The following is a 24,091-nucleotide window of genomic DNA, read 5'->3' on the forward strand; positions in this document are numbered from 1 at the left end:
TTATTCTCTCCCCAACAGTGTACGAAAGGATTTTTAGTAGCAAATTATTTATCCAAAGCTATTTTCTTTACAATGAAGGATGAAAAATGGGTATAATGATATTCAACTCTAAACAATTTCAAACTCTATTTATAAATAAAAGTATAGCTATAGAGGTAAAATCATTATTATAAGAATCTTCCTGATTTTAGGACTTTGAAAGTTTGTTACTTGGAGGGACAAAATCTATTTGAGGACTCAGACTATGATGGGACCTACCTCCACCATTACAAAGCAACATTAAACCAATGTGACAGTAAAAGAAATGCAGGCCATAAACTGTTTTTTTTTAATATCTATATAAAAAATAACGAGCAATTTACAGATCTTTCTCTAATCAGAACCTCAAGTGTATATATAAAGGTACTGTACAATATATAAACATTTACAACCAGTACATCCACATTTTGCTCAGCATTCCAAGGCCACATTGCTAAGTCAGTATATAATCAGTACAGAGGTTACTTAGAAAGGAAGAACCACATAGGACAACATATGACATCAAAGTTATGTCACAGTTAACAAAAATAGTATTTGTTATCACTAATTGTGGACTACAGGGAAAATAAATAATTTCTGTGGTACTAAATTCTTAGTATTTATCAAGCCTCCTAATTTTGCTCTATTTGAATAGTTACAATAGGTGGGTAAATATAGTTCTGGATGGAAAAGGGATTTCAAAAATCTCACTCTGGGAAGCATGTCTTATCTACAGGGGCTAATACAGTTGTTGGGTTAAAGAGTTTCACAGTCAGACTCCCAAAGGGAAGGACCTGGACATGATGTGCTTCACAACAAGATGAAACCAGGTGACTGACAGGACAAGTGTGTTCACACACTCCATAAAATAGATTTATTCTCAGAAGGTGCCTTTATTTATAAAGATGCTACTGAATGCTGCTTCAGGGAATTGAAAAACCTGGATCTATTTTATGGAAGTTGTTAACAGTCTCCAACTTCTAAGAAACATCTTTAACTAGACTTTTAAAAAGAATTCTGAAAATGTGTACAAGCTAAGCAGATGTTTAGTCTCCCTTTCTTGTTTTTAAATAAGAAAGTTAATGTAGCTAAAAGTTAAGATCCAGTAAGTAAGTACTGTCTACACATTTGTCCTCACTTGCTGGGCATACCCTACACAGGTTGTTTCTAAACACCCAAACTTGTGCACCTGCTACCAGAAGAGTTGGTACTTGGACTGTGAAACTGGTTTCATGATTAGGTCCTTCACATAATCTATATAATACTTTTACTTTTCAAATATGTATTATGTATTAAAGACTAATGACTTCTGTAGTAGGTACAGCCAGAATATCCAGAAATAGTTGGTGGTTTTTCTTCAAAGAACAATAAACACTATTTCCACATGCTTCTTTATGGTTTCATAATTAAATAACTGAAATAAAAAGGGTGACCTGAGATGCTGTAAGTATACATCGAGGTTGGATAACACAGCAGGAGATGAACTCTATTGCTTAAAGTACTTTCTCATTTCGAACATTCAATTGTAAGTAATATCTTTAACAGTTATTTGAAACAACTTATCCAGCCAAATTAAAAAGCCATAAGAAAGCATCAATATTGGACTACATTTTTTTTTCCTTAAAGTAGTGATGTTTGGGGGTTTTATTTTTAAAGTGGGACATCATCAGTAGTGTTAGAAGAGACAACGGCCATCTTTAACGATGAGTTAACAGTCTCTTCTTCTGCAAGGACTCACATATTTCTCTCTGTAAACATGCAACATGCTATTGAGAACATCAACTTCCAAGCCAAACCTAACTTTTTCATTACTGTGGAAACAGCTGAACGAGAAGGATAAAAACAGACATGATACAGTAGATAACTTGGCACAAATACAAAGTGAGTTGTGACCACATTGTTAATATCAACATATGTCATTTGTTCAGACACTCATGAAGACGAGCTGGGCAGCCTGAGCAGGGCGGGTCAGATGAGCGTGTGGATGCAGCTCCTTCCTGAGTGCGAGGGAGGGCAGCTGGCCAGGGGGACAGTTGGTTCTTAGCAATCCTAAAGGCCCTTCATGCAGCTTAGGTAACTTGATGCTCACATTAACATGTACTTATCTGTTTCAGAATATCTGAAAAAAAAAGGCTTTTTCTGGGAAAATGCTGCTGTAAGAAAAGATTACAACTTGTTTTTCTTTGTTTTATACTAAAGGTTACTGCCGTTTCTCAGCCATACCAATAGTGCCTGTGACTTTATTTCCACTTGGCACCTTCCAGGGCCCTGGAGTTATCGGTGTTTTCTTAACTGGAGAACTACTTTCAGCTTTGAACCTTCCAGTCTCTTTGTTTTTGTCAGCTGCCTCTAGTTCTTTCCCTTTGTGATCTTCTGTTTTGTTTGAAACTACCTTCTCTTCAGGTTCTTGCTTCAGCCTCTTTTCTGATAGCTGGACATTTTCTCCTATTTTATCATTACTAGAACTTGTTTCTCCTGTGGTTACTTTCTTTCCCTTTTCATTTTCAGATACTTCTTTACTTGTAGTCTTATTAGTCATTTTGGATGGAAGAGATTTCTCAACCATTCTTTTGCTTTTTTTCTCTGGAGACCTTGTTCTGCTTTTTTCCAACTGATTCTGCTTTGCATCTTTTCTGATGATGTCTGATTTTTCCTTCCCATCTGGGATCTGCTCAGCATTACTGCCCATATAGCCTGCTGTTCTTTGACTCTTACCCTCTAACAATTTGGCCTCAGCATTTGATGGAGCTTTGCTTCCTTCAATTTTTTGCTGCTTTTTTGGGCTGGCCGACCGACCTCTGCTTTTTCTGCACTGATCTTGTCCAGAACCTGCCCTGGTGCTGACCTGACAACTTTTATTTTCCCCTTTGCTGGGGCTGAGGGATCGATCTCTGGGTCTTCTTTTGGGATTATTTTTTAGAGGACTAGGAATCTTATCCAAATGTTCCTCTGAATGTTGACTGGCTGGCTTTTTGGGACTAACCGATCTACCTCTTCGTGTAACACCATTTTCTACTTTTAATAGATTTTTCTTGTTACTGTGCCCATGACTGCTGGGTGGACCCCTCTTACTCACATTTTTCTGGAGAAGAGACTGATGCTTTATCTCAGGCTGATTTTCATTTAAAGTGCTTTTCTTTTCAGGCACAATGTCCTTTAATTCTTCTGCCTTTTCACATATCTGAACTCTCAAAGATTCTTCAGTTACTGGCATGTGAGACTCTTCAAATATGGAAGCAGAATGTGAAGATGGAGGTAATGGTGACTGTTCATCATAAATCACATTTGAAGACGAAGGATTATTAATTTCCCAATCACCTAAAAAAGTGATTTGAATGGAACATTATTAAATTTAGAATTACAAATAGGAACAATACGTTTTGAACTTTGACAGCCATTTGAATTGTCCTAACTGCTTAAAAAGCCTATGAGTATTTTATACAGTTTGTATATGTTTACAACATCTCTCTCTATAAAGGCAGATGTGTACAGACATCTGTTCATACATGAAGGATGGGTTGTTTATACACATAAAATAATATTCATTTTTTCCAATTACATATAATTAGTGAGATAATATATGATCTGTAAATTCTCTATTAGTAAAGCCCAATTAGAACTTACAAGTTATAAAGTTAAACCAAATTACGTGGCCCAAGAAGCTCACTAATTATTATGAATTGATATAGTTTAGGATATGGCAAAATCACTAATTAATAAAGGAAACCAAACTGTGGTAACCGGAATGAGGCTCATGGGCATTTGTAAATAATTCTCTTGCATTAAGCTGTCAAATTTAATGTCAAAAGAAGACTGAAAAGTGCAGAAGATAGAAATAGATGTATTTAATAGCATCATTTTTAATTTAAAAGAAAACAAAAGAAGAAAGTGATTTACAAGACATGCAAATTTACCAAGTCTTTTTAAGGAAAGACCAAGAAAAGCCCTGAAAGCCTTAATGTTGCTCGGGTTTCACGTAGGAGCACAGACCGGAAGGAGCCAAACCTGAAGAGGGAAGAGAAAAAGCCTAGAACTATGTGAAAAAAAAAAAAAAATCAGTGCAGTTAGCAAAGATGTCACTGGGAACATATGATTTACAAGCAGATGGTGGAAGATAATACAGTCAGAGAATCATAAGCTGGAAGGGTACTGTAGGAGGTTATGTCTACACTTATCCCTCAAAAGCGGTGGGGTAGGGTGGGGTAGGGCGGGGGCGGGGGAGCTAGATGAGGCAAGTACTGCGTGGGTGTGGTACTGCCTTTATTTCTAGAATAGTGCACTCAAAAAACAGTGACTTTCAAATACCATGATATTTCAAAACATGCAATGGAAACCCAGGAAGTTTAACATTAATACAGGACAGACATGGTCTCAGGTCCAACTCCCTGTCTCCAGGTAGGGTGATAGCAACTTGTTCTTGCCGAGTCACCAGAAAAGCCTAAGTTTTCATGCTATGCTTCATTATAATATAAACTTATCTTGCTTTACAGAAATAAAAATATTGGTTGGTAATGTGTAATCAGCTAAATAAGAGAAACAGCTGGGATATTTTGAAGAGATTTAAAATGTTTTTTATGATATTTAAATTGTTTGCCTCTAATACACTTTTTTTATAGGCACATTTCTCTATAAAAACAACTATATGTTTTTCTGATTAAACTTAAAATACATTCCATTCCAACGAAAGTCCTGCCTAAGTCACTTGTTTTCTAATACTATTTATGATAACTCTGCTATGTAACTAGCTTTTCATGGTTCTAGCATTCACCTCTGAATTAACTAGTAAAATATTTATCCTCTCCAAATATATATTCCTTTTTCTTCTGCCCCCTCCCTAATATACAACTTTTCAGCTACTAGTGGGCTACTTTACTTACCATGGTCAGGTATCAAGCCAGTTCCTGGCCTTAAAAGAAGAAGAACTTTATTTCCACCAGCCTGAATGAGCTCAATTGCTCGAGTATGTGTGATTCCTTGTGTAGGTTCCCCATTGATTTCAACAATCTGGTCACCAACCTAGACAGAGAACATTCACAGGAACAACATGAAACTATGCATCCTTTGTAAATTCTGCTTTTGTCAGCTCTTGAGCCATTCAACCTTGCTAAGTGATTCTTTCGTTTGTAAAATACCTAACCTAACGTGTACCCAGTACTGCCATGTGAGAGTTGATGAGAGGATAGATGACAACAAACAACAGGAAGCGGCAATGTCCAGGTTTACTCACAAAAATCCTACACAGGAAAGTTTTATATGGCTACTAACTAAGATCTGGACATCTTGAAATCAAGAATCAAATTCTAGAATCAGATTTGGAATTTTCTAAATTTATAGAAATCAAATTTAGAATGTCAATCAAATTCTAGAATTTGGTTCTTGATTTGAAGATGCCCAGATCTTTAATAGCCATATAAAACTTTCCTGTGTAGGATTTTTTGTTTGTTTGTTTTGTTTTGCCTTTTGAGACGGAGTCTCACTCTGTCACCCAGGCTGGAGTGCAGTGGTGCGATCTCAGCTCACTGCAAGCTCCGCTTCCCGGGTTCACGCCATTCTCCTGCCTCAGCCTCCCGAGTAGCTGGGACTACAGGCGCCCGCCACCACGCCTGGCTAATTTTTTGTATTTTTAGTAGAGACGGGGTTTCACTGTGTTAGCCAGGATGGTCTCGATCTCCTGACCTCGTGATCCGCCCGCCTCGGCCTCCTAAAGTGCTGGGATTACAGGTGTGAGCCACCGCGCCCAGCCCCGTGTAGGATTTTCATAAGTAAACCTGGGCACTTCCTGTGTAGGATTTTTATGCGTGAGTAAACCTGGACATTGTTTCTTCCTGTTGCTGCCATCTGTTCTCTTATCAACTCTCGCACGAGAGCATTGGGTACACGTTAGACATTTTACAAACAACAATCCAAATGATACTACAGAGCTATGTCTGAATGTGAAGGGTACTTTCAAACTTGAGCTGAATTTTAAACGTATCTCCTAAAACCTGAGCAGACGGCTCCTTATCTTTGAAGCCTTTCCTGGCCTCCAGGGAGAACTGCCCATTCCTTTGAACTGCTGCTATGAACTGCTGCTATGTCCTGTACATACATGAGGTATTTGAATAAATGACATCTTTATAGATTAAAATTCTTAAAAACGTAAGCATGGAGAATAGATTAATATGAACAGTTATTAACAGTAACTGGCATAAACTTAGTGATGTTAGTGTAAAATCATTTCTCAGGGCCAGGGGCGGTGGCTCACACCTGTAATCCCAGCACTCTGGGAGGCTGAGGCTGGTGGATCACCTGAGGTTGGGAGTTCGAGACCAGCCTGACCAACATGGAGAAACCCTGTCTCTACTAAAAATACAAAATTGGCCAGTTGTGGTGGCGCATGTCTGTAATCCCAGCTACTCGGAAGGCTGAGGCAAGAGAATCACTTGAACCTGGGAGGCGGAGGTTGCAGTGAGCCGAGATTGCGCCACTGCACTCCAGTCTGGGCAACGAGCGAAACTTCGTCTCAAAAAAAAAAAAAAAAAAAAAAATCATTTCTCAGGAAAATAAACATAAAACTAGGGATCAGAATAAGATATACCTTAGTACCATTGTGATTTACTAGAAATGTCTCAGTTATTTTAAAAGAAAAAGGGAAAATATGTAAAAGTCAAGTATAACTTTGGAACAGACCTAATTAAACATAATGATGGTACTGATTTTAAATCTATTTCAAGCAAACACATATTGATGAATGCTGCATTGGATAAAGAAAATGTGGTACATACACACCATAGAATACTATGCAGCCATAAAAAGAGCGAAATCATGTCCCCTTACAGCAACATGGATGGAGCTGGAGGCCATTATCCTAAGCAAACTAACGCAGAAACAGAAAACCAAATACTTCATGTTCTCAATTGTAATTGGGAGCTAAACACTGAGTACACATGGACACAAAGATGAGAACAACAGACATGGGAATACAAGATGGGGGAGGGAAGGAGAGGGCCAAGGGCTAAAAAACTGCCTATTGGGTACTATGCCCACTACCTGGGAGATGGGAACTCATTCATATTCTAAGCCTCAGAATCATGCAATATACCTGTGTAACAAACCTGTACATGTGCCCCACTGAACTTATAAAAAAAAAAAGTTGAAAAAAATATATTTCAAGGTGACATGTAAAATGAAGGATACTGGCTTCAAAACAGAAAAATTAAACAATGGCATATTACTGAAATTCCAAAAAGCAAATACTCAAATATTTGTAAGAGCTTACTAAAACAATAAAGAAGTTCCTTTGAGTTGAAGCTAGCTGCAAGGTGACTAAAGAATAGAAATAATAATAAGCCAATCCAGAAGTAACACAACAGAAGGACTCAATATTTAACAAAGGTCAGTGGGCCAACTCTTTCTACAGATACAGCACGGCACAGGTGGTCAGGAGGCTGTGGTTCACATCTTGTGCTCCACCTCTTTCTAGTGTTGTGGTCTCATTTTTTTCATCTGTTAAATGAGGATAATTCGTGGGATTCTGGGAGGACTTAAGATAAAACAAGATTATATACCAAGTGCAAATATTAGTTTTCAAGCTATTTTAAAGTGTATCATTATGAAGATTTAACTGTAGACTGCACTCCATTCTATACAATGCAAAAAAATTCAAGTCAACTATGAAAAGAATAAAGGTCTTATTGCATACTTATTTTAAACAAGGGAAGCTTACTCTTGAATAAATGGAGGATATCAGAAACAAGATTGATGGATTTAATATGTAAGATGAAAACACCTTCTTAATAAAACCAAAGTAAGACAACAGGATGGAGAACAATTTAGAAACCCCTTACTATCCAGAATATATAAGTGAAACAAAAGCCAATACTTAGATTTCCCTTGATAAATGATGGAAGAAGAATCATTTCCATGAGGCAATGTAGGTAATAAATTAGCACTAGATATATAATCTTGCTGATAAAGAAAATTAAAGTAGTATTTGGATACTGCTTTGGGCATATCTTGTAAAACATGTTTGAGGTTATAATTTATTTCAATCACATTCTTTAGCTTAAGCTCTCCAACCCAGAACACTTTTTATTCTTTTACTGCAATAAACTACAAAAAAACCCCACAAAACTTGTAATTGAACAGACTTGCCACCAGGTGTCATTTCTGTCTAACTTTAAAACTGAATGGAGGGAAGGAGGGGGAGCCATTGCTTTAAGATTTATGGTAGCCAGGCCCTCAGAGCGGGAGAAATTCTGCAGAGACCTACATACACAAAACTACAGATGAAAAAGACTCTTCTGAGAAGGAAATTCAGAGGAGTAAATTCACCCAGTAAACATCTTTTTAACATTTTAAGTCACTTTAAAAATGTGACAAAAAATAATTCGGAGAAAACATCTTTTGATAAATAGAACAAAGATTCAAGTTCAGTTTTGCATTATTGAAAAATAATTATGGGGACAGAGGAGAGGAAAGAAAAGAGAAAGAAAAAAAAATAGGAGAACCAAAAGAAAAGAAGTAGGAAGAATAGAGAAAAAGAATGTTCCCTTTTTTAAACAAATCACTTTTTCAGGCAGTCTTGTCGTTTTAAAAACAACATCCACTACAAATGTATTAAAATGACAAAATATTTCTACCACATGGCTTATATTATCTCACAACCTGTTAAGAAACTGCCTATTAATGAAATCCAATCCAAACTGGACTCAAGCCAAGACCTGACATAGCGGAAAGCACATGGACTGAGCTCCCAGGATGATGGACTAGGGTCACACCTGGGTCACACTGTGGCCTGCACAGGCTGAGTAATCTCTGCAAGTGACTAAGTCTCCTTGAGCCTCAGTTTTAAACTGTAAGTGGGGATAATGTCACCTATCTCAGTTTCTGAGAGACTGAAACTAATATAAGTAAAAACACATGTTGTATAGGAAAATACATGTTGCCTCAAAGACAGCAAACACTTAATATTTTCTAAATCTGATTCTGTTCTACATTAAATATTTAAATTTGACACTATTCCCTAATATGAACCTTTTCCATTCAGCTATTTCTCAGTTCCTTATCCCAGAACACTTTTTTCTCCCTCCTCTCTAAATCTTAACCAGACCGAAAGGAAGAACCTCTCAATGATTCTCAATACCCTTCCATCTATGTTACAAATTAACATTTCTTGTTTTCTTAATGACACTTAGATTGTTGCTAATTACTTCATATATCCCCAGGCCTGTTCACCCAGTAATAAGTGCTGGGAACTGATCTTAAAAATTAAAAAAAAAAACCAACACAATAATTCTCTCAGTATCTAGAATTATTATCCGTACATTTTACTCTTTCAACAAATATCTATGGAGCACCTGATATGAATATTCAAGGCACTGTATCAGGTGCTGGAGATATGGAATAATAGGTATAGGACACAAAGTACAGCTGACAACCTAATAAAGGGAGAAGAGGAGAGGCAAGCGGGGGAGGCAGAGAGGGGCACTCAGGTGGCTCCGTGGTGCGAGTGTCAGCTGGAGATAAACTCTTATCATTTGGACAGCGGCCACCAGAGAAAGTTGTCATCAATAACATTTTATAGAGCACTAGTTATATGCAAAGCCCTCATGAGCTTTATCAAGTCAAGATTTTGATAATTTAATAGCCCAAAAAGTGACTTCTCTGAAAAGCTGACATTTTCTTACAGGTTAGAGCACACTGGGGTCTAACAGTTAATTGCTCATTTGCTTTTGTTTTCAGAGTTTATTCTTGAAATAAAAGCTGATTTCATCATTAGATTCTAAAGTTTCTGCTCATTCATAAAGCATGTCATGTTGTCGTTTTTTAACTGAGGATGTTTTGCTGTATTGCCCAGACTGGTCTTGAACTCCTGGGCTCAAGTGACCCTCCCACCTCAGCCTCCCAAGTAGCTGGGATTACAAGCATGTGCCACCACTCCTGGCTAAGAATGACATGTTTAGAACTAGACTTTGTCTGCTTTAAGGCCTGTTTGCCTTTTGTTTACTGAGATTAGTGGATCTGAGGGTTATATCTGGAACCAACATTTAAAACAATTATATCCTAATTTATCATTTAATTGGATTTTTGTGACACTACATACAATAGAAGAGTTGAAACACAGATGTAAAGTAACTGAATAGGTTGTGTGTGTGTGTGAGAGAGAGACAGAGAGAGAGAGAGAGAGACGAGAGAGAGAGAGAGAGAGAGAGAAGAGAAGATAGGAGGGGAGGGGAGGGGAAAGGACCAAGAAAACCAGGAATAAATATGCCATCTGTAAACAGTGTCTCAAGATGCTCTTATTAAGACTTCAAGAAGTTTACTTGGACCATGTATTTTACATATGGTTCTGCGTTTTGCAGATGAGGAAACTCAGGAGAATGTCCCGTCTGATTTCCAAACCCATGTTCTTGTCACCATATGAAATTGTCTCTGAGAAAGTAGATTCAGCAGTTCTTGACGAGCTGTACTAAGCATTTGGCCATCGGTCCCTCTTTGTCATACACATTCTGCAGCTTTGGCTCTGTGGCTCTGCATGTTGCGCCTTCCCATTTTCTTTATTTTATCTAGTCCACTAATTACATGCCTTGCTCAGAGCTCTGCCCTTGGCTGAGTACTCTCTAAATATTCTTCCTTAGTGATCTTATCTACCACAAAGGTTTCAATCATCACTTCTCAGTAATGTCGCAATCTGGGCTTCTACCGCTAGTAGTAATTGCCTGCTAAGCATTTACACCTGCTCTACTAGCTGTTCCCTTCACCTCAACGTGACTCCAACTTACTACACCGTCAGTCTTTGCCATATCCTTTCTCTCCTTGGCCTCCCTGGTGGTTTTCGTAGTACAGATGGGGCAAGGCTTCTGAGTCATCCTTTACTCTTCCTTTTCCTTCATCCCTCATTTAAAGGATACTTGTTGGCCATCTAGTCTGGTCCTTTCTTCACTAAAAGTTGAACTTATATGCATCTCTTATCTTCCATCCAAAGCATTACCATTCAAGTTATACTCCCGCCACTACCACTGTATGCATAAATTACAGCTACCTGGATTCCCTTCATCCATCCTGCACACCACTAACAGATTTTTATCAGCAGGTTGCTCTGAGGGGAAATTCCTGGCTAAAACCCTCCCATGGCTTCCCACTGTCTAGGACTTTTATGCCTGTGACCCATCTGCTTTTATATTCTCATTTCCTCTATTCGTCTACGTATTTTCTAAATAAAATATAAGTAAACTCAACCACTTGAAGTTCCCTGGACATGACTTATACTTCCTTAGTTTTACCCCATTGCTCATTTATTCAGCCTGGAATGTTTTCTCTCCTTAATTTCTCCCTATTGAAATCCTATGCACCTGTCAATGCCGCCTATTCTGTGAAATCTTCTCTATTCACCCCTTTGAACTTGTGCATGTGTCTGGTCATTTTGAGGGAGGATAATATCTTATTTGTTTTGAGTCACTCTCCCAACTCAGTAGCATGCATAAAGCTTTGGGTAATGCAAACACTCAATATGTGTTTATGAAATGACTAATGGGAGTGAAATGAAAAATTCAAAACTGCAATCACCCAGAAGCACCTTTTCTAATAATTACTAGCATATACCATCTAATAATTACCAGGATCATTTGCCTTTCTAATTGAATTACTTAGTTTAAAATTAAAAAAAAAAAAAAAGTTCCTTTTCCCTGATGCCTACTGGTGGCAGGGAAAGGAAATCCAAAATTCTTTTGAGTAGTAGGGGGAACGGTGTCTAGAAATTAAAATTATTTAATGTATCACCTAACTGAATACCAGTGAGTTAAGTATTTTTTTTTTTAATTGAAGACTGAAAATGTCTTTTTTTTTTTTTTTTTTAGATGGGAGTTTCGCTCTTGTTGTCCGGACTAGAGTGCACTGGTGTGATCTCGGCTCACTGCGACCTCTGCCTCCCGGGTTCAAGCGATTCTCCTGCCTCAGCCTCCCAAGTAGCTGGGATTACAGGCACGCACCACCACGCCCGGCTAATTTTTGTATTTTTAGTAGAGACGGGGTTTCTCCATGTTGGTCAGGCTGGTCTCGAACTCCCGACCTCAGGCGATCTGCCCGCCTCAGCCTCCCAAAGTGCTGGGATTACAGGCGTGAGCCACCACGCCCAGCAGCAAATGTCTTCTATATAAGATTCCTCTTTAATTAACATTGAGAGAAGAAGGAAAAACTATCTTATGCAGATGTATAAACAATTTGGTCTGCAGTGCCCTATACGAAGTCACAGTGTTTCAGAGCTGAGAACATCTATGATGGAATACTACTGATGTGAATTCTAGTCCTTCAAACAATAAGAAATGTTGAGAGCCACGCTTTTCAGCCTCTAGTTACCTCTCCAGGTAGCTAAGAGTGGGGAAAAAAAATCCTGGGCCTATTGCCTCCTGGAAAAAGTTAAAGATTCTATTTGATCCTCGCTTTCTCAAGACTCTTATTAAGATGAAAAGTGTATTTATTAATTCCTTTACCCTCAGATGTTGACTGTGTGAATAAGAAATGAATTTTCTTACTGACCAAGGTCAAGAAGGCAAAAGTAGCATAACTGCAATATGGTTTAGCACACTGAAGAGAAGAAATGAAGTCATCAGGGCGTTAGAAAAGCAAAATGACAAGCATTTGCCTTTTTTAGCTACCAGTGATGACAAATCCTGCTTTTTAGATTTAGGAGGTTCCTGCATAACCTTTAAATCAATTATTAATATCTTTCAAAGTTTCTAGTCTAGAGCCTGAACCTAAGGTTACATACAGACAGAAACCAACTCACATGAATTCTGCCATCTTTGATGGCAGGACCATCTTCAGCAAGACGAAGGATGAACAGCCCCATGTTGTACTCCTTCCCCCCTCGGAGGCTGAATCCAAAGCCCCGGGGGCCTCTCTCCAGCTCTACTGGGTAACAACCAAGGCTCTAGAGAGAAAGAAGTATAAGAAAAGCAAGTTCTCATGGACTGTTTATTTACATTTTGAAGAAAGATTACTTCTATAGCTGGAAAAAATGATTTATACTCTCAATGTGCATTTCCATATTGTAAAGAAGGAATGTAGGTTTTGGTTAAAGGGCTACTTAATTTTTATAAATGCAGCCTAAATTAATCTGAAGGTTACATGTCTTTTCTAGTTGGTCAATGTGCAATGGAACAATCAGAGAACAGAATTTTGGAAAGTGCTTCCTTTAAGTAGCGTTTGACTAATTTTCCTGAAAAACAAGTAACAAACAAAAAAACTCGAATTTGATTATCTAAAATACTATTTACTTCTAAGTACTTAACCAAGGGTTCAAAGTTCTCCTGCTGTAGGGGAAACTTTTCTTTCACTCCTGACATTCTCCTATGGATGCCAGCAGAATGCCAAACACATGGCAGGTCTTTGAGAATTATTAGTTTTGGAAACAAATTTATCTGAACTGATTTGCAATAAAAATTCACCAATGCCAGTGGTATGGCAACTCAAAATATCACTCCCCATCTGGGGAAATGTTTGTTTACCTGATTGTGCCGACCGCCTACAACTGAAATTACTGCGGTGTCAGGCTGTGCAAGGTGCTTGTGGTCTGACCAAGAATGTCTGTAAGAAGTGGAGACATCTTTTCCAATTTCACCTTCTAGGGCACTTCTACAAGAGAGAGAAATCAAGTCACTCTCTGAACTGAGAAAATGAAAAACAGTCTAAAGGCCGATTAATTTCTTTTCTTTTAAAAGCTCAACCTTGCCATTTTCCCTCTGACAAACCACTATGAAGACAGACTATATCTAAAATCAGAGGGGTGCTAGGAGAAACCTGGTCATTAATTCCAACATACCTTGAAGTCTGTCAACATCCACAATTTTTTTAAGGACATCTCAGAGCAGATTATATCAAAGAAAACTGCAATCAAGTAACTACACCAGAGGGCAGTTAAGCTGACCCTGTCACAGTGAAAAATGGCTCTCCTGCAGCACCAATGCCCGTGAAGATGCTGGATTTCTGGAAATCTAGGCTAATATTTTCAATGAAAGAAGACAGAAATACACACAAAACCTGCTCTGCTCAGGTGGTCTGATAAGACAGCAATCCATATGGGTCTGCAGCTTCCCTATGAAAACTATGAGGACCAAGAGTAGCAGAGCCAGATGCTACTGTCATTTCTTTCTAATCCTCGCATGTCAGGCAAGATTGGGTAATTATGCTGTGCCTGGGATGGAGGCTGGAAGAGGGACGAAGGTACTGAATGGGTGGAGGTGATGGGGACAGTATTTGAGGAACAGGCAAGAGTTGTCATTTTGACCTCAACAGCTGGCATCTGCATTACTGTATGGGGGTGGATGATGGGGAGTGGGGTTATGAACAGCAGAGCAATAAGGAGAGAATAAGATAAAAACAAAAACAAAAACCTGAGAATAGCCCCACCTGTCCCCAGGTATGTGGTTGGCCTGTGACTGTCCCATGGGCCTGTGCTGCAGGGCTGGGCTTTGCCTGGCTGAGTTTGTTCCTGATGGTGGACCATGATGCTCTGTTCAAATGAGAAAACAACAGAAATAAGAATTTGTACATAAAAATGTGAAGGCCAAGTGGATCTGTGAAGGTGAGACAATAACAGACGGCCATTGCTGTACTGACTTTAGTGGCTTTAGCATGAACAGCACTATTGTCAGCTGTCTAGAACTGGCACATTAACATCTTTTTCCCTGTGGCTTTTGATTAATGTTTATGTCTCAGGAGAACAGGAATCATACTATGTCCCCATTTGCACCTGTGTTTTACTCATCCATATAACATAAAATTCCGAAATGAACATAATATTTATCTAGAAGACAGAGCTCCAGGAACTGTACTGTTGCCTATTCTATGGGTTTCCAGAGCACACACCTAATAATTGGTAACCCATTCTAGATAACAAAGCTGGGTCTCAGGAATGCTGGGTCTCAGGAATGCTGGAACACGGAGGCCAGTCTGCAAACCACACTCACACCTTTGAACCTGCATCTTCAATATAGGAGCAGTTATTTTGCCTGACACTGAGAACCAAAGACAAACTTATAGAATCCTGAGTGCTAACAAATGTTTATAAATATCCTACTGCTTCTATTTTCTCAGAACACAAATATAGGTGAAAAACATTACATTTGTTTCTGTATCATTCCCAACAGCTCTGGACTCCCTGCTGTTCCTTGAAGGTAGCTTTCACAGCTAAGCATAGTGACTGCATGCACCTAGAACTAGATGGCAAGGAGGCGACAATTAAACAAGATGCCTAAGGCTGGCAGACTCATATTTTTGAAGTTGAAACTTTTGAACATTTTATTATGTTTAAATATAAAAGCATAGGATATTTAAAGTATCAGAGAGAGGGAGCACAGCTTAATGATTAAGACCATGAACTCTGAGCAAGATGGACAGAGTTTAAGCCTGACCGCATCATTTACTAGCTGTGTGTTCTTGAGAAAATCTGTTATGTTCTCTGTGCTTTGAATTGTCTTGTCTCTATAAAAGGGGAAATACAGTTATCTCATTGGGTTATAGTATCAAAGGAGCTTATAAATATACATGCTTAGAATAGTGCCTGGCATATAATAGTCACAATATAACAGTTTCTATTATAACTATCATCATTTTCATCATCATCATCATCATCAAAATGATATCTCTCACTTGGGGTTGCATTTCTCCTTAAACATATATGCTGAAATCTTTACCTTGCTTTATAAAAATGTTAAATGTAGAGGATATTTTAAGTTAGAAAAACATGTGGAAGCTGATATAACCTGAATCTTAGAATACAATAGTGAAAATCTCATGTTAAAGATAAGAGATGAATATTAAGAAGCAGTTTCCATTGAGAAAGCTGAAACTTCAGGCTTTACTACAATACATGCATCACTATTTTATTGCTTGGGTTAAGTTGTTACTTTCCAAAGTTCTGTGAGACTAAAAACACAGATAAATTGCTTATTTTTATTGAAAAATTTCTTGTATCTAGAAGCTAGAGAGTACTCTAAAAACACAGGCCAGAGAGTAGAAAGTGGCAGGAGGAAGAAATGGTATATGGCCAAGCCAGGTGGCCCCTGAGGATTTCTACGCCCTCTGGCTGTTGGGCTTGGGTGTGAACATGGATTTAACAATGTGTACTAGACCTGGAGATGCAGAAGCAACCTCTGGACCAGAACTTACCCAGAGGGTTGTGTTTCCTCTTTAAGGTCAAGTATTCCAGGAAGGGAGGGTGGGAGTAGAGTGGACTATGAACTTTTTTTTTTTTTTTTTGGAGACCTGGAAATTTGTTGCTCTTTTATATTGCTATCATGAATTTTATTTTTCCTGAGTAACTTTAACAAGTTGCTTATACTGACCTCCTAACTGCTCTCTTTGCCACCTTAGATTCCAGTTTTAACACATAAGTTGAAACATGCCACTGCCTTGTGTAAAAAACCTATGGTGGGCTGGGCGCGGTGGCTCATGCCTGTAATCCCAGCACTTCGGGATGCCGAGGCAGGCGGATCACCTGAGGTCAGGAGTTCGAGACCAGCCTGGCCAACATGGTGAAACCCCGTCTCTACTAAAAATACAAAAATTAGCTGGGTGTGGTGGCATGTGCCTGTAGTCCCAGCTACTTGGGAGGCTGAGGCAGGAGAATCATTTGAACCCAGGAGGTGGAGGTTGCAATGAGCCAAGATCATGCCACTGCACTCCAGCCTGGGTGACAGAGCAAGACTCTATCTCAAACAAACAAACAAAAACAATCTATGGTGACGTTTTCTTGCTCATAAGATACTTGTTACCTGGGCACTCCTGCCTTTCCATTTCACCTCATGTTCAAAATGTCACCTCCTCTGTGAAATCCTATCTGGCTCCTTAAGCACACTGTGCTCACAATGTTCTCACAGCATTTCCCACATTGTGTCAGAGCTGGCAGAACACCTGTCTCTCCTACTAGACTCTGAACTCCTTGATTGCAAGAATCACACCTCAGTTATCTCAATATTCCTGTACTCACTAGAAATTTCCAGAAGTTCTTCCACATTTGCTTCCTGGGTATGTCAATTTCAAGTTACCTGTCTCTAAACTTTACTGCCCAGTATAGAGTTGGATTCTCTTTGGTCGCTGTAAATTCATGGTTACTATTAAGGGGATGGAAAATGATGGGGAAAATTCCATTTGCCAACGAGATGACTAGGAGATACTTGTACCTCTTGACATGTGGTCAAGAGAGATAGTTTATCGGAGTTACTAGCTTGGCTATTGTAATGAGTGTATAACATCAGAGCAGGACAATAGAAGTAATCTGATCAATTTCAAGTTTTCCTCTAACTTCCATTCTAGATGAGACATTTCAGTTCTAGGCAAAACGTACCACAAATTGGTGCTTACTTTTAAAGTTACATGTTTTTTGTTGTCCTCATCAAATTTAAGTAAAACTTCCTATCACTGGGATTCTTTTCATTTTTAGTCCTTCAACCCGTGCAACATGCTACATGGCTTCTCCATTTTTTTTTCTGTTATAAGCTATTTTACTTCACAAAGTCAAATATTTATTCCATAATGTCAAACAGGCCTATCTTCTCTCTGAATTTTATTTGAAAATTCTTAAAATAGTAAAGCAATGGGTTAAGTATATCTCTCCTTCGATGAGAATTACATTTTTGCTGGGCTTTCTGTCTGTAAGTATAGGTATGCCTTATTTTAGTACACTTCACTTTATTGCATTTTTTATAAATTGAAGGTTTATGGCAACCCTGCATTGGGCGAGTCTATTAGTGCCATTTTTCCAACAGCATGTGCTCACTTTCATGTCTCTGTGTCACATTTTGGTAATTCTTCCAATATTTCTAACTTTTTCATTATTATTATATCTGTTATGGTGATCTGTGGTCAGTGATCTTTGATATTTACATTCTTGTACCCACTTGAAATTCCCAGGTCTTCCACCTTTGCTTACTGGGTATGTCAATTTCAAGTTACTTGTCTCTAATTGTTTTTGGGTGCCACGAATCACACCCATATAAAATGGCAAACATAATCGATAAATATGTGTGTGCTGACTGCTCCATCAACTAGGCTTTCCCCATCTTTCTCCCTCTCCTCAGGCCCCTCTATTCCCTGAGACACACAATATTGAAATCATGCCAATAATAACCCTACAATGACCTCTATGTATTCAAGTGAAAGAAAGAGTTGCATATCTCTCACTTTACATCAAAAGCTAGACTTGATTAAGCTTAGTGAGGAGGGCATGTTGAGACCTGAGACAGGCTGAAAGCTAGGCCTCTTGTACCAGTTACCCAAGTTGTGAATGCAAAAGAAAAGTTCTTGAAGAAAATTGTAAATATTACTCCAGTGAACAAATGAATGATAAGAAAATGAAACAGCCTTATTGCTGGATATGGAGAAAGTTTTAGTGGTCTGGATAGAAGATCAAACCAGCCACAGTATTTTCATAAGCCAAAGCCTAATCCAGAGCAAGGCCCTAACTTTCTTCCATTCTGAGAGCTGAGGAAGCTGCAGAAGAAAAGTGTGAAGCTAGAAGAAGCTGGTTCATGAGGTTTAAGGAAAGAAGTCATCTCTATAACATAAAACTGCAAGGTGAAGCAGCAAGTGCTGATACAGAAGCTGCAGCAACTTTTCCAGAAGATTCAACTAATATCATTGGTGAAGGTGGCTATACTAAACAACAGATTTTCAAGGTAGACAAAACAGCCTCTTATTAGAAGATGCCATCTAGGACTTTCATAGCTAGAAAGGAGAAGTCAATGCCTGGCTTCAAAGCTTCAAAGGCAGCTGACTCTCTTGTTAGGGGCTAATGCAGCTGGTGAATTCATGTGCTCATTTACACTCCAAAAATCTTAGGGCCCTTAAGAATTATGCTAAATCTACTCTGCCTATGCTCTAAAAATGGAACAATAAAGCCTGGATGACAGCACATCTGTTTACAGCATGATTTACTGAATAATTTAATCCCACTGTTGAGACCTACTGCTCAGAAAAAAAGATTCCTTTCAAAATATTACTGCTTACTTACAATGCACCTAGTCACTCAAGAGCTCTGATGGAGAAATACAAGGAGATAAATGTTGTTTTCATGAGTTCCAATACAACATCCATTCTGTAGCCCATGGATCAAGGAGTAATTTTGACTTTCAAGTCTTAGTATTTTAAGAAATATATTTGGTAAGTCTATAGCTGCCACAGATAGTGATCTTTCTACGGGTCTGGGCAAAGCAAACTGAAAACCTGGAAAGGATTCTAGACGACATTAATAACATTCGTGATTCATGGGGAAGAGGTCAAAAATATCAGCATTAACAGGAATTTGGAATAATTTGATTTTAGTTCCCATGGATGACTTTGAGAGGTTCAAGACTTCAGTGGAGGAAGAAACTGCAGATGTGGTAGAAACAGCAAGGAACAGAATTAGAAGTAGAGCCTGAAGTTGGGACTGAATTGCTGTAATCTCATGACAAAACTTGAACAGGTGAGGATTTGCTTCCTACGGATGAGCAAAGAAGTGGTTTCTTGAGATGGAGTCTACTGCTGGTGAAGATGCTATGAACACTGTTGAAATGACCACAAAGGATTTAGAATAGTACATAACCTTAGTTGATAAAGTAGTGGCAAAGTCTGAAAGGACAAAGTCCAATTTTGAAAGAAGTTTTACTGTGGGCAAAATGCTATCAAACAGCATCACATGCTACAGAGAGATCTTTAGTGAAAGAAAGAGTCAATGTGGCAGACTTTATTGTTGTCTTATTTTAAGAAATTGCTACAGCCACCTCAACCTTCAGCAACTAACACCCAAATCAGTCAGCAACCATCAACATCGAGGCAAGACCCTCCATCAGCATAAAGATTAAGACTTACTAAAGGCCTAGATGATCATTAGCATTTCTTAGCAATAAAGTATATTTTCATTAAGGTATGTATATTGTTTTTTAAGACATACTGCTATTGCACACTTAAGAGACTACAGTATAGTGTAAATATAACTTCTATATGCACTAGAAAACCAAAAAGTTCATGTGATTCACTTTATTGCAATATTCACTACCTAATGGCAGTGGCCTATAACTGAACCTGCAGTATCTCCAAGGTATGCTTATAATAATACACTTAAAAGAAAGTGTATTTTCAAAAGATAAAAACAAAATCCACAGTTAAACTACAGCAATAAACATTATAATCTATTGAGAATCACCTTACCAAGAGTAAATAAGAACCCTATGAGAGAACATTCTAGAACTCTAAAACTCTATTAAAGGACATAAAAGATGATCTGAATAATTGGAAATACAGTCCATGATCTTTGGTGAGATGACTTACTATGTAAAGATATTCTCCTCCCCCAAAATATATATACATACACACACATATATTTATATACACGTATATACAATATATCTCCAAAAAACTGCACTTTGATTTTTTTGGAGGAGCTTAATAATTTGCTCTAAAATTTTATATAGAAAAGTTCCATGAATATATAGTCAATTTCGAGAAACAGGGAGACAGACAGGTTTGCCCTAATAAGCAGATATATTAGGATGTATCACAAACTTACAGATAAAAAAAAATACACACACACATATATCATCAGCCCAAGAACAAATAAACTAATAGAACAGAATAGAGAACTTGGAGACTCATGTTTAAAGGGGAAGCTGATATATAGGAGAGATGGCATCACAAATAAATAAGGCAAAGAAGTGCTGTCTAATAGCTGGTGTTGGGAAATCTGGCTCATCTTAAGAATAAAAAATAAAACTACATCCCTCCTAAAACTACATACAAAGGTAGGCTCCAGATGGATTAAAGACCTACGTACAAAAATCAAAATTACAAATCTGGTATTAGATCATATAAAAGAAAAATCTCTGTGATGTGGGGAAAAAATGACTTATCTTAAATAAAACCTCAAGAGTTTAAGCTGTAGGTAGGTAAAAAGTGACAAATTTGATTACATCTGAATTAAGAATTTCTGTATAATAAAGGGTACCATGGTCAAAGAACATACACATGGCAGAAAAAGGTATTTATAGTCTCTAAAACAAAACTGTACTACTGAAGTCCATATAATTCATGAGCATCCACTAAATATCAACAACACAGGAATCCCACAAGAAAAAAACTCAAGCATATGAAGAGATGCTGAAATTCATGGGCAATCAGAGAAATGCAAATTAACTAATAAGACAACACCTTCATGCTTTAGGCTAGCAAATTCAAAAGCTGATAATACCAAGTACTAGTGGGGAAGTAAAGTATAAGAATCCTCAATGTTTTGCTGGTGGGAGCAGACGGATGTGACAATCTGACAATATTAAATCAAGCACATGTATACCCTCTGATCAAGTAATTTCACTCCAAGAAATTCTCACACTGTTTTTTTATTTTTTAAGAGATAAGGTCTTGCTATGTTATCTAGGCTGGCCTAAACTTCTGGGCTCAAGTGATCCTCCTGTGTAGCTGGGACTACAAGCATGTGCCACCAATGACTGGCTTCTCACACTGTTTTGTAACATAGATATGTGAAGATGTGTATTATAGAATTGTTTGTAATACTGTAGTGTTGTAGGCAATGTGATTGTCAACAGGGAAGTGGACAGGTTATTTGTGGTAAATGCTCATGGAAAACGGTCAAGCAGTTAAATGCAATCAATTATGTTCACCCAGCAATGCAGATAAATCTTAAAAGCATATGATGCTATGATACCAAAGCACAAGCACCGCCCCTGCAAATAGAGGAATTAGATTTCTTCAGCATTAAAACTTTGTGCATCAAAGGATAGTATTAAGAAAGTAAAAAGACAAATGGAGAATGGGAGAAAAATACTTGCAAACCATGTATCTGATAAAGGTCTAGTATTCAGAAACCAATTCAACAATAAAAAAGACAAATAACTGAGTTATAAATGGCAAAGGATTTAAATAGACATTTCTCTATGTAAAGAAGATTTACAAATAGTCAATAAGCACATGAAAAGATGTTCAACATCATTACTCATCAGCAAAATGCCAATCAAAACCACAATGAAATACCATTTCATACCCACTAGAATGGCTAGAAAACAAACCCCTGAAACAGAAAATAAGTGTTGGCAAGGATATGGGGAAATGGAAGCCTCATACATTGCTGGTGGGAATATAAAAGGGCGCAGCTGCTGTGGAAAACAGTTTTGAAGTTCTTCAAAAAGCTAAACATAGTTACCATGCCACCCAACAATTCCACTCCTAGGTATACGACCAAGAAAAATGAAATAATAAAACAACACAAAAACCTATAAAACAGCGTTCATAGTGGCATTATTCACAGTAGTAGAAACAACTCAAATGTCTATCAAATGATTAATAGGTAAGCAAAATATATGTATGCATAATGAAATATTATTCATTAGTCATAAAAAGGAATGCAGTACTGATGCATGCTACAACTAGAACGTACCTTGAAAACATTTTGCCAAACGAAAGAAGCCAGACACAAAAGGCCACATATTGTATGATTCTATTTATATGAAATACCCAGCAAATCCACAGAGACAGAAAGTGGATAAGTGGTTGCCTAGTGATGGGGGTTTCGAGAGAATGGGAAGTGATTTCTAATGGGTATGAAGTTTCTTTTTGGAGCAATAAAATGTGGAACTAGTGGTAATGATTGCAAAACCCTGTGAATATACTAAAAACCACTGAATTGCATATATATATATGCATTTCATAAAAGAAATATACATATTTCTTTTTTTGAGATGGTGTTTCACTCTTGTTGCCCAGGCTGGAGTGCAATGGTGCAATTTCAGCTCACTGCAACCTCTGCCTCCCGGGTTCAAGTGATTCTCCTCCCTCAGCCTCCCGAGTAGCTGGGATTACAGGCATGCGCCATCACGCCCGGCTAATTTTGTATTTTTAGTAGAGGTGGGGTTTCTCCATGTTGGTCAGGTTGGTCTCGAACTCCCGACCTCAGGTGATCCGCCTGTCTTGGCCTCCCAAAGTGCTGGGATTACAGGCATGAGCCATGGCGGCAGGCCGAATTGTATATTTTAGAATAATTAATTTTATAGTATAAGAATTCTATCCCAATTAAAAAGAAAAAAAAAGACAACAGCTAAATGTCACGAGGAATACTGGATTGGATCCTAGAACAGTAAAATGGCATTAAAAGAAAACAACAACAACATGGTTCTGAGAAAAACCCAGTGTAAAATCTGTAACATTTACATAATTCAAAAATAAATGCCAACACCCAACAAAAAATGTATTTTAAAAGACGTACAAATAAAATGCAGTACATAAAACATACTAGAATGTTTGCCAATGGGAGCAGTGAGAGAAATGAGAATGGAAAATGGAGACAAATGGGAATAAACAGATAAATCAATTGAAAACAAAACAAAAGTATTGCAACACTACCAGAATCAATTCCAACAGGAGTGCTTGGTAGCCTTTGGTAAGTCATGTTCACTCTTAAAATTAACAAGGCCTGACAAAAAATTTGAAATTAATTTTGAAAAATTATATGTTTTTTTTTACAGTAAGCAGGAACTACCAGATATAGTAAATTTATGTTCCATATTTAAAAACAAGATACCATGGCAGAGGAAGAGGCGGTAGTGTTGTGGGGAATGCCATATGATAGAGAACAGTCTCAAGTCCTGGCTACAGTTTGGAAGTCTTTTATGAAATATGACACTTGCCTTACCATATCCTTGGCAACATAGGCACAAATATTAAACAGCATCTAGCAAAGGGGGAAAAAAGGATGGAGGGACCAAGAGTTGTTCATTTTCTAGGTAACTGTCTTTTACCTGTCAGTAGGGAATGGCTGATGGAGAGAAGGGGAGAAGTATCAAATGCGAAGCTCTGCTGCCCTGAGGTATTGATCTGAATGTGTGGTTTCTGAAAATAGCTTTAGAGTTATAAATATTCATTTGACTCGTTAATGCAGTTGATAGATTTTATACTGAATTTTATGAGAACCTGGAAGGCTTACAAACTCCATGAATGAGATCTTTATGGACAGAAGGAAGATTTTCTGTTTTTTCCTAAGAAAACATAAGAGAGTCTGAATGTTTTCATAGTTTAAAAAAACCTAGAGCATAATAAAATAGTGTGT

General features: G+C 37.9%; 2 protein-coding genes across 10 annotated transcripts in view; one reads left to right on the forward strand and one right to left on the reverse strand.

The window, feature by feature from the left end:
* PHTF1 (putative homeodomain transcription factor 1) overlaps positions 1–24,091 on the forward strand; it is a 129,143-nt gene that overhangs the window by 72,142 nt on the left and 32,910 nt on the right. For 2 of the 4 annotated variants that reach the window (XR_010123755.1, XR_010123761.1), the window contains one exon: positions 3,163–3,413. The exons of the other annotated variants lie outside the window; for them this stretch is intronic. The gene's annotated coding sequence lies outside the window, so the exon portion shown is untranslated. Of the gene's footprint in view, positions 1–3,162; positions 3,414–24,091 lie in introns of those variants that run through there. 4 annotated transcript variants of the gene reach the window in all.
* The window catches only part of MAGI3 (membrane associated guanylate kinase, WW and PDZ domain containing 3), a 287,494-nt gene continuing 263,708 nt past the window's right edge, over positions 306–24,091 (reverse strand). For 3 of the 6 annotated variants that reach the window (XM_063651781.1, XM_054463525.2, XM_063651782.1), the window contains exons 17-21: positions 14,407–14,509; positions 13,506–13,632; positions 12,785–12,928; positions 4,896–5,034; positions 306–3,336 (exon numbers count right to left, since the gene is read on the reverse strand). In XM_063651781.1, the coding sequence (XP_063507851.1) occupies positions 2,219–3,336; positions 4,896–5,034; positions 12,785–12,928; positions 13,506–13,632; positions 14,407–14,509 (1,631 nt within the window). In that variant the 3' untranslated portion in view covers positions 306–2,218. Of the gene's footprint in view, positions 4,052–4,895; positions 5,035–12,784; positions 12,929–13,505; positions 13,633–14,406; positions 14,510–24,091 lie in introns of all 6 variants that reach the window. The other 3 variants (XM_054463545.2, XM_063651787.1, XM_063651784.1) reach the window with 3 other exon arrangements.

This window comes from Pongo pygmaeus, chromosome 1 (assembly GCF_028885625.2).
Source record: "Pongo pygmaeus isolate AG05252 chromosome 1, NHGRI_mPonPyg2-v2.0_pri, whole genome shotgun sequence".
Lineage (NCBI taxonomy): Eukaryota > Metazoa > Chordata > Mammalia > Primates > Hominidae > Pongo > Pongo pygmaeus.